The sequence below is a fragment of the Malania oleifera genome, chromosome 5 (genome assembly GCF_029873635.1).
Source record: "Malania oleifera isolate guangnan ecotype guangnan chromosome 5, ASM2987363v1, whole genome shotgun sequence".
NCBI lineage: Eukaryota > Viridiplantae > Streptophyta > Magnoliopsida > Santalales > Ximeniaceae > Malania > Malania oleifera.
In genome coordinates this window covers 100436851-100448164 of record NC_080421.1, presented here as the reverse complement: position 1 = coordinate 100448164, position 11314 = coordinate 100436851, and the positions used below count along the sequence as shown (strand labels likewise).

The 11314-nt window shown below is 31.6% G+C and overlaps 1 protein-coding gene across 1 annotated transcript; it reads left to right on the top strand.

Moving 5' to 3' along the window:
* Positions 1-1414: 1414 nt before the first annotated feature.
* LOC131156688 (probable E3 ubiquitin-protein ligase BAH1-like 1) lies at positions 1415-7572 on the top strand. The gene is made up of 6 exons (XM_058110556.1): positions 1415-1791; positions 2683-2927; positions 3029-3283; positions 6522-6659; positions 6863-6921; positions 7042-7572. The coding sequence occupies exons 1-6, from the start codon at positions 1620-1622 to the stop codon at positions 7145-7147; spliced, it is 975 nt and encodes a 324-aa protein (XP_057966539.1). The 5' UTR covers positions 1415-1619; the 3' UTR covers positions 7148-7572.
* Positions 7573-11314: the final 3742 nt, after the last annotated feature.

Sequence of the window (11314 nt, the reverse complement as noted above, 5' to 3'; positions counted from 1 at the left end):
ATAAAATATGTTGACATGAGGACGAATGTACTTACTAGTTATATCATTCAAGTGCCTAAATCTCGAGACGTTCTTCGAACCAATCATAAACTTTATAACTAAGTTGCAAGTACTTATCGATTATTACTAACTCAGACTTATTTCGTAGTTAATGATAACTCCTCTTTCCTGTTGAATTTTTAACATCTTAAAATGTTGTTGTTTAAGAAAGAAAAACTTTATTTAAACTATAAAATATGTAAAAAAAAATGAATGAAAAAATAAATTAATTTCATAAAGAAATAACTTGAATGAAGATTCATTACTTGTGTGCATGCCTATACTGAGAGAAACCTAGAAGATATTGTTGACTTTTTTATATTGCATTTAAAAAAAAATTAAAAGAGAAACCATAGTTATAACTTTTTCTTTAGCTTTATTTTTACTATTATAGTAAATTAAAATTTTCAACTAAAAATATATAGTAAATTAAAATTTTCAACTATCTAGTAAATTAAAATTTTAAAAATTTATTATATTGATAATGGAGAATTAAAAAGATAATAATATGTAATTAAAAATATTTGTTTTAATTTTAAAATAAAAAATAACTTAATAAATTTCTTAAAATATTCATAGTGTGTAAATATTATAATTATAAGATAATTCAAAAATTAAGGGTGATACGACCAAAATCAGTATGCTCATATTTACAAATATGCCTATGGAGGCAGACAGTCGTAAGGTCGGCTTTGGATAATGTTGGGTGTCTCGCATAACTCCCATTAAATTATTAATAATCCCCAGTGTGGTTACGGAAATAACAATTGATGGCTTACATAACCATTTGAAAGTTACTTGCGTGAGTTACTTGCAACCCATAAGTTGCTCGTATCCCCTAGATATAATGGTACCTTATGAATGTCAAGTTGGGGAAAAACTTACCCTTGTTACTATAAAAAGGGGATCTCGCCCCCGGGCGCACGGGAGGGGGGGGGGGGAGGATAAGCATCTCATATCCACTTCTTTTAACTGTTGCAATTCAGAGCCTCTTTCGGAGTATACCTCGAGTCTTTTAAGCCATTTTTGTTCGATCTTTTTCAGGTGGTCATGATCGGGGAACGATTCACGAAGATCGTTTGATTTTCAGGCAGTAACAATGAAAATTTTAAAACAATGATCGAAATTTTTTTAAATGATTAAAAATCGCCTAAAATTTTCTTTAATTAATAATAGAAATTACTATATATATAAAATAAAGCAAAAAAGGAAGGAAAGATCACGACAAGCAGCGTGGGCAAGACCTTATCTGAGTCTTTACGCTAACATGTAATGTGGTTAGTTGAGTCTTTAAGATCGCGATAAAATGCCGAGAAATTGACTTTTTCGCCCGCGGCGAATCCTCTACAAAATCAGATTTTCTCCTATATATTCTCTCTCTCACATTTTTCCTTCTCCCTCAGACCGTTATTTAATTCAATCGCGGAACAGAGCCAGAGAGCCTCGGCCTCACCTCCCGGAGGACCCAAATTCTTCTCCTCGGATAGAGAGAGAGAGAGAATCAACACTCAATTCTCGATCTGTTTGTGTAATTTTATGAGAAATTTCGGAAGCAGCGGAGGAGGAGTGGTAATTGAAGGATGAAGTTCTGCAAGAAATACCAGGAGTACATGCAGGGACAGGAGAAAGAACTCCCCGGCGTCGAATTCAAGAAGCACAAGAAGATTTTGAAGAAATGCAGGAGCGATCTTCATTCCCACAACCACCCTGATGCTGTTCTCAACATTCCCACTTGCCCCCATTGCTGCCCAGGTTCATAACTCGATAAAAAATCTCAAATTTTGTTTTAATCGACGATGTTTTCGTCGTCGTGTGCCCGTGTACGTATGTAGATTTTTTTCCTGATTCGTCGGATGGTTTGGTTTTGCAATTTTGTTTATCTCTGATTTAACTTTATGTGTTCGATTCGTGTCCTTTCCTTTGTTTGTTTGTTTTTTTTTTAATCTTCTTGTTCTTTTTTCCCTTTCAAATTGGCATTTATATTTTCCTTGATTATATATTAGCAGTGATTCATTGTTCTCTGCTCCCCCCCCCCCCCCCCGGGGGGCCATCATACATTACTGAAACATAAATTTTCGCCATAGATGATTAGATGAAGTAAATAGAATATTACATCGCAAAAGCTAGGTAAATTTGGCAAAAAAATTGTTTGTATGATCTTGTAATTGGTATCCTTTAATCGTATTAGTTGTGTATATTTCGCTTCTGTTAATCTTCAACCATCTTCCCTTTCCTCCCGCTCCCCCCCTCCCCAACTCCCAATTTTTTTTTAAAAAAAACCGGCCGGATGAAAATCTCTATCTCTCTAAATGTCTTTTGTTTGTGTTTTGAATTTGCTTTTCATGTTTGATAGCAATAATGAAAATGGTTCAAGGGTTTGCTATAATGTTTTATAAGATAGCACATTAATGAGAAAAACCTTATCTATTAGGTAACAATATATTCAAAAACTATTCTATTTACGGCTGCCTCTTGATTCATAGTAATTCCGCACAAGTTTCTGGAGGCTCCCTAAGATCATACTGATTCATCCTGCATCAACTTTACTGAGCGATGTGAATAAGTATAATTTTCGCAATTTTATTTTGTTTCGATTTCATTGTATTTTAGTTGGACTCTAATTGTAATTCGATCTCTTTATAGTATGCGACGGGACTTTCTTCCCTTCCCTCCTCAACGAAATGTCTGCAGTAGTAGGCTGCTTCAATGAGCGGGCTCAGAAATTGCTCGACCTTCATCTGGCCACCGGCTTTCGGAAATACTTCATATGGTGCAAAGGCAAGGTACAAGGGAATCATGTTGCCTTGATTCAAGAAGGCAAGGACCTGGTTACTTACGCAATGATTCACGCCATTGCAATCCGAAAAATACTTAAAAAATACGATAAGGCATGTCTATATTTTGGCTATGATGAATCTTTGAAGTTGAAAGTTCCTCTGATTTTAATTATTTGCTTATTCTGTATTTTATATTGCATGTTGTTGTGCAGATTCATTACTCTAAGCAAGGACAGGCATTCAAGTCACAAGCTCAGAGTATGCACATTGAGATCCTTCAATCCCCATGGCTGTGCGAGCTTATGGCCTTCCATATAAACTTGAGGGAAACAAGTGTGAAAAGGCAGAAGGCCCCTTCACTGTTCGAGGGGTGCGCCCTTATATTGAAGGATGACAAACCATCGCTCTCTTGTGAGCTCTTTGATTCTATCAAGCTTGATATTGATTTAACTTGTTCTATATGCTTGGTAAGCTCCACAATTTTTATTTTTTTATTTTTCAGTTATCAAGGGATTCCACTTGCATATCATGTCTATAGTCTCTGCATAATGCTTGTTACCCCTCAACTTTCAATTGAGCATGGCTATGATGGATACCCATTTGTAAGTGCGACCTCAAGTTTCTTTGATAATACTTGTTTCTTTTAATCCTTCTGCAGAGCTTCTAGATTTAATCTCCATCTGAAGTTCTGTACCTCAGTGGGGTGAAGTCAGTGACATGTATTCTGTTTATAAATGTTGGATTACATGTTGAAATTGGAGATCAGCCCTGGCCTGTAGTTTTTAGGATTAGTTTGGTGAACTCTGTGGATGTTAAAACATTTTCTATGAAAATGCGTACAGCACTTGAAAGTAAGGCTGAGTGCAAGTTTGTTGCTCTTTGCTTCACAACCACAGCTGTGAGAATCTTATGATTTGTGCTTTGATTCATACGACTCTATCAATTTCATGCCAAATTGATTCATATATTACAAGCAAATTAAAAACACAAAAGCTAGCTCCGTCATTGCTGAATTTATTGATTTGCTAATTTGTTAGAACCGGAGGAGTCCAAAGGTGTACTTGATACACATTAGTGAGCACCAATTTGACCAAAAAACTTAAGCCCATTGGGTCTTGGGCTACACCATGTATATAAGCATCCATCAAACATCCACTTTTTCCAATGTGGGACAAACCTCACAAGTGAAATTCTCAATAATCTCTCACTCACTTGTGAGTTCTAACTGCTCTCCCTTAAACGAAAGCTGCACCACATGTGAGTTTCAACTGCTCCCGCTTAAATGGAAGTCATCTCCCTTACGTGACAAATTCTCCAACAATTTGCTCAAGTGGGTCATCTTACGTGTCTCGGATTGTATTACAAATGACACATACAAATTAATCCTACTTCCCACGTCTTGACCCAATTTGAATCTATCTTGACAGTTTGGATGATTCTTCTTAACCTCGGTCACACACTCCCACACCCAGCGTTATGAACCGTCGGCTCTGATACCACTTGTTAGCACCGGAGGAGTTCATAGGTGTGCTTGATACACATGGATGACCACTAACTTGACCCAAAAGTTTAAGCCCATTGGGTCTTGGGTTACACCATGTATATAATCACCCATCAAACACTCACTTTTTTCAATGTGAGACAAACTTCACAAGTGAAATTCTCAACATAATTGCCGTGTGAAAAATCTAACAAATTATTTTGAAACCATCCATTCTCACGATTCTACCCTTATCATATCCTAACAGATCCAAATCATTTAGAATCCCAAGAACAACATTTCTTTCTTTTTTGCTTTTATTTTTATACGATTACCATCCATTCCTTGTCTACATCAATCCGTGGTGGTAATCAATTTTTGTGTTGTTAAGATTCAAAAATCTTGTTTTTTAGTAGTTTGTTCAATTATTATCATTTTATTAAGTTTTTTTTTTTTAAAATTAGAGAGAGAATATGCATGAAATATGATTTTTTGAATTATTGATAAACACCAAAAGTTCAGTTTTTTTACTAATTTTTTCTTGCTTAAACAACATAAAGTTCAATATTTTTGACTAATTTCCTTCACCTACTCCCTTACTTTTCATTGTTTAGGGAAAGTAGACACATGAAATATAATTTTTCTTTTTTAAATTTTCAAAATTTAAATGTATTTTACTATTTTGGTTGTTCTTATCTCAATATGTGCATGCCATCTGAGATCGACTTTGGAAATTAGTATCGTCGTGATTGTTAATGTAGAATTTTTGGTTTGAAGAGGGGTTATTTATTTATTTATTTTACTATCAAGGTTTTTCTGTTAGTCTAATTAGTGACTAAGAGATAGTTTGGAATCGCTTATATAGAAGTGTTTTTTAGAAAGAAAAAAAAAATGTTGAATTTAATAGGTGTTGATTTGGAAAAGTGCTGAAAGCTAGAAGTGGTGTTTAGTTGTATTTAAAATAAGTGGTATTTGGATACTTACTTTTATTAGAGGGTATTATATAATTCTTTTTAAACATATTTTAAATTACAAATATTAATATATTTTAATTAACAATTTCATTAACAACTATTTACATTATTTATAATTAAAATTTAAATATTTACTATTAAAAATAATATAAAATTATTATTTTTAATTAATAAGAATCTTGTTAGTAATGTATGTTTATAACATATTATGATAAAAATAATATTATTAACTAAATTTAAAATGCTAAATAATTTAATGTTAATTTAAGTCAATAAGTAGTTCTTATTCAATCCAGAATTGAATTATAATAATTAATATATATTTCTAAATATATTTTAAATAAAAATATTTATATTTATATAATTAAAATATTAAATGATAATTACATTAATTTTATAATTTAAATTTTAAATATTATCTATTAACTAAAATAATATAATATTTTTAATTAATTAACTATAATCTTGTTATTAATGTAAATTTATAATATATGATTATCACATTAATTTATGTTAGAAATAATATTAATAACTAAACTAAAAGTTTTAGTTTATTTAATGTTAATTTAAATTTATAGATGATTCTTTTTATTCATTTCAAAATTTAATTATATTTTATGAATAATTGATAAGTTATAATGCATAATAAAATAATATATGATTAATTTTTGATTAATAATTATGTTAACTGTTATTTTTAATTAAAATCTAAAATTTTTTATCAAGTAAAAATAATATAATATTATTTTTTGATTAACAATAATTTTGTTCTTAATTCATTTTTATAATATATAATTATTATATTAATTTATATTAAAATAATGTTATTAATTAAATTAGTATTTTGAATTTTAATAATACTTTAAGTTAATAGATGGTTTTTCTTCTTCATTTTATAATTGAATTATGATTCATTGATAATTAATATATACTACAACACATAATAAAATAATATATAATTATCTTCTAATATGTTTTTTAAATTATAAAAGAGCCATTAAATTTTCTTATATTTACAAAATTGACTTGGCCTATCAAGAGTGTCACTTATAAGTGACCAAAAACTATCTTAGATTGCTTATCAAAATTCACTTAAATAATTCTTAAAAAAGTGATTCAGAAAAGCATTTATTGCAATAAGTGTTTGATATAGAGTAAGTCTTTTTGGTAGAAGTATTTATTTTAAATACCTTTTTTTTCTTTGAAGTGCTCTCAAATGGGGCTAATGCATTTACCTTTTTGCCCCACTAGGACACAGTTTTTGATCCAGTATCTCTCACGTGCGGCCACATTTTCTGCTATATGTGTGCTTGCTCCGCTGCATCGGTGACTGTTATTGATGGACTCAAGGTGGCAGAGCCTAGAGAGAAATGCCCTCTGTGCCGAGAGGTAGGTTCATACCTTTTATTTTTTTGTTTTTTCGGCTTTGATGAACGAAGAGATAAATTCACCTAGTTATATTTACACATGAAACAGGCAAGCGACAAGTATTGACTGTTCTTGAGTTTGCTACTGCATATATTTTTAATTGTTCTAGTAGAACTAGAACTAGCACCTTTCTATTTTGTGATGTTCTTTCGGATTGATTTCAGGCAGGAGTTTATGAAGGTGCTGTGCACTTGGAAGAGCTTAACATTCTGTTAAGCCGAAGGTACATATAGGATCCCTTGTATGGACTGTAGCTGCTACTCAATTTTTTTTTGTTAAAAAGTCTTTTCCCGTTTATATTATACCAGACCATTTCTTATTCTCATTACTCGCATTCCAACAGCTGCCGTGAATATTGGGAGACGCGGCTTCAAACAGAGAGAACGGAGAGGATTCAACAAGCAAAGGAGCACTGGGAAACCCAATGTCGAGCTTTCATGGGTGTCTGAATGAGTCATCCCTGTGGCGATGCTGGGACTTATTGACGTATATAAAGTTTTACGTGCATTTCTGGGCAGAACTCCTGCACCAAGCACTCCTGAATCTTGATTGTTCATCGCCTGTTCCTGGGTTGCTTGCTAATGGCAGGAGTAGCTGCTTCATGCTAACAGGGCCGCGCTTAGATTAGAAGGAGCGTTACGGGGTAAGGACCTTCTGTCTGATTGATTTGCTCGACTTCCATCGTTGCTTCTGGCGAAGCATTCGCAGAATGACAAATGAAAGTGGGTGCTTAATGTGGGACTTTGATTTTGTTTCATTTTATGCTTCTGGTGAAATGTGTTTTTGTCAGTGAATGAGGTTGTTATTGTAACCGAGTATTTGATCAAATACTTTAAATTAGATATGAATTTTAGATAAGATGCATTTTGCATAAGCATATTCCATTTATGGGTTTAGTATCAAATCAACCTGACTCAATCCGAGTTACCTGTCTGCGCGCGCGCGGATATAATAATGCATAGAATAGACTATGAATGGGTATGTGGAATTTGAAAATTTTTAAATTTTTTATTTAATTTCTATTGTATTGGACCCATCGTGGTCCGACCCTTTTCTGGGAGCTTTGCGTATGGGAATATTTTTAAAAAAGGATTCATGGATATTATGTTTTAGTCATTTTGGATGATGATCCACATATTTTGTATTTTTTTTATTTTATGTTAATAAAGTGCATGTTAAAAAATAGACTATATATGTTATTAGCTTTGGAGCCTTCTTTATATCGTATTATCAATGTAAAAATTGAAAAATATCAAGTATTTGCATGTTACTCATACTATTACATTTGTCTATTTTTTTTTTTTTCAAACGAAGAAGTGTATTAATTTAATATGTTTTACTTGACTGACACTAGTTTATGTATTGTTTTCAATGTAACATATGTTATTATGTTTGGCAAAAATTGTCTCATATATTCTTTTGTGTGTGTGTTTTGTTTTTTAATATTCTTTTCTACTTCGCTTTGTTTTAACTTAAACCACCAATCTAAATCAAATCATTCGATATTCAAGTCGAATCAAATTGATTCAAATTTCATTCTCAATAATTCGATTTAAGATTAACTTCTTACTAAGCCAAAAGGATCAGATCGATTAGAATTTTTGGCCCGACTTGACCCACTCCGATTCATGAACACTCTCATTATGTAGATTAGGGTTAAAACTTCTTTTAAAATCTTAAAGACAATATTTATTTAGAACAGAGAGGGAGAGAATATTTTTATTATCCAATAAAATACTAAATTCCGAATTCTTGCACTTACATTGATGAAGTATTGTAACCTTTTGGTTATTATTATTTTTTTTTATTTCATTGAAAATGCAATGATTTCATGCACGCAAGGGCAACTTTTTGTGTCATAATTATTCAAAGTTAAATTATTTTGTTCATTATATATATATATATATATATATATATATATTAATTACAAGTTAATAATATAACCATATTAAATTTTATCTTCAATAAAAACCTTGCTATAGGTACAAACTTATTATCAACATAGTAATTTGACAAAAAAGTTTGGAATTTAATTTTGAAGTTGAGGAGAAATATGAAATAAGAAATTGATTACATCTCCATATGAAGGTCAGGTATGGCATCGGCCTTATATGATTCACTAACACTTCGGTGACAATCTTGTAGGCAACATTACAAAGGCTAATGGGTTGGAATTGATCAATGAGTTCAAAATTTTTATCCTTAAGAATCAAGACCAATAAAATTTTTATCGTAACATACAACCAAGACGTAAGAAAATCTAATCCACCCCATCCCGCAAACTCAATGGTGAAGATATCGATGAAGGGAAATTAGGATCCCATCTTCTAATGGAGATAGTGATCTTGAATAAGTCATGGATTGATCGTGATAACCCTATTAGAATCTTCTGTCAAAATGAACCTTACAAAAAATATTTGTTAGCTAGATCTAGTGAGTCAATGCCTCTCTTGACTTCCATAGTTGTTCTATTCTCCTTTTGAGAAAATGGTATCCAATGGACTTTCTTAGTAACTTGATAATAGGTATCATGAGTCAAGGTTAATTTTAGAAGTATGGTTAATCCCTTTTATCTATTGTCTCCTCCCTAAGATCCAAACCTCCAAGGTCTAGGGGTTCTTCCAATGGCCTTAGTTTCTTGAACAACCTAAGATTTTCAAACTATAACTTCGAGTGTGTACAATCCATTGATATGTAGATCAAAACAATACCCCAATAGAGAGGAAAGTTCAAATATCTTATGTGTTCATTTCTTATAAGAGATATGTTGATGGGGAGATGTATCAAATAAATATACCCATACATTTAATAAGTGTGTTTCTTTTTGAAAAGAGGCTAATAAAAAAGTATCAGTTGAGACTCGTGTTATACATGGGGAGAACTTTAAATAAAATAAAATAAAATAAAAAAGTTCAATTATAAAATTTAAGTCATGTAATTAAGTATGAGGTATTCAAATTTGGAGAACCGACATTTTATACTTTTTCAACACATAAGAGTTGAATAACTCAAAAAAAAACATAAACCTTCATGAAAAGCACAAAATTCAATAATGAAACTATTTAAGTATAGATTACAAAAATTTGACATTATCACTTTTATATCTAAAGTATTTAATGAATTTGATTGTGATATAGGGATATCCCAAAGTTAAATTTTCATGAAGTTTATTTAACTATTTAGCACTAAAGTTAATATATCTCTATATTACTGTTAAATAGTTTTCAAGTAATAGGCTTACTTAAAGAATTCTCCTCTACTAGTGGCGACACAAAAATATTATCCAGTGGGGGCAATATATATATATTGCACAAAATGAAAATATATGAAATACAAATTTTCAAATTATATTTTCAAAGTTTGAACTTGAGATCTCTAGTACATATTGTGTTAGCACCAATGTTTCATTAACATGATTTTGATGATAAAAAAATTATTATGGATTAATGACTTTGTGTTTAAGTAAGTGGTTTTATATAGGATTTAAGTCATTAATGTTGAAGAAAAGTTGAAGAATTGAAGAAGAAATTGAAGACTTAATTTGATTAATTTGTATTATTTTTCTTTCTATTGCATTGTATTTCAACTTGTAAAACTATAGAAAATATAAGGCATAACACAAATGGACGTAAACTGGAGAAATGAGAAAAAAAGTAAATCGAGCCCTTAACTTTGTGCTAGGACCTAAATTGAAGAATTATTGCCCCCTAGGGCCAATTGACCACCCTGTTAGAGATCTAGGAATAATAATCACACACATAAGTAAAATAAGCTCACAAAATAAGAACACGAGATTTACGTGATTTGGTCTAATCTGACCTACGTCCATAGAGCACACCGAATATACTATAAACTGGGAGAAAAAGAAGAGGAGGAGACACACACTCAACTCAACTCAACTCTTCTCACACTTTTCTCTTTCTCACCTTCAGTACTCTCACACTCCTCGCTCACTCACTTCACTTGCACACTTCACACAACACAAATGTTCTTATTTATAGATACATAGGATAGATATAGAAGGAAATGAGTTATTGCATTCTAATGAGATAGAGCAAGTGGTATTTAATGGATTATTTTAGCACGTGATACTTTTGTTTTTGATGGAATAAATTTGGCACACGGTATTATCATTCTCCACTGCTGCAGCTCATCCTCTTTAAGGCATTTCCATTTTCTATGTTTCCATTTCAGCTTAACAATATCCCACTTGGAGATGCAGATACTGTCTCAACCAGTATATAGATAATGATGTGCTCAAATCTATCTTCAAGCATGAAGCCCAACTGAAGTTGAGACAGTTTCTCTGTAGTCACGACCTTTGTCAATAAATCTGCCGGATTCCTACTACCTTGGATTTTTTTTTTTTTCCAGTGTCAACACTCCATCCTCTAATAGAGATATGAAAAAATGATAATGTAATCAAATGTGTTTGGTTCTGGAATGAAATGCAGAGTTTTTTTTTCCCAGATGTATCACACTCTAACTATCACTGTGCAAAACATTTCTCTCTTACTTTATTCCGAGCTTTATTAACAAAGCTTGAAGCCAAATCATTTCTTTACTGGCTTCTATCACTGCTACATACTTAGCTTTTGTAGTGGATAGAACAACAA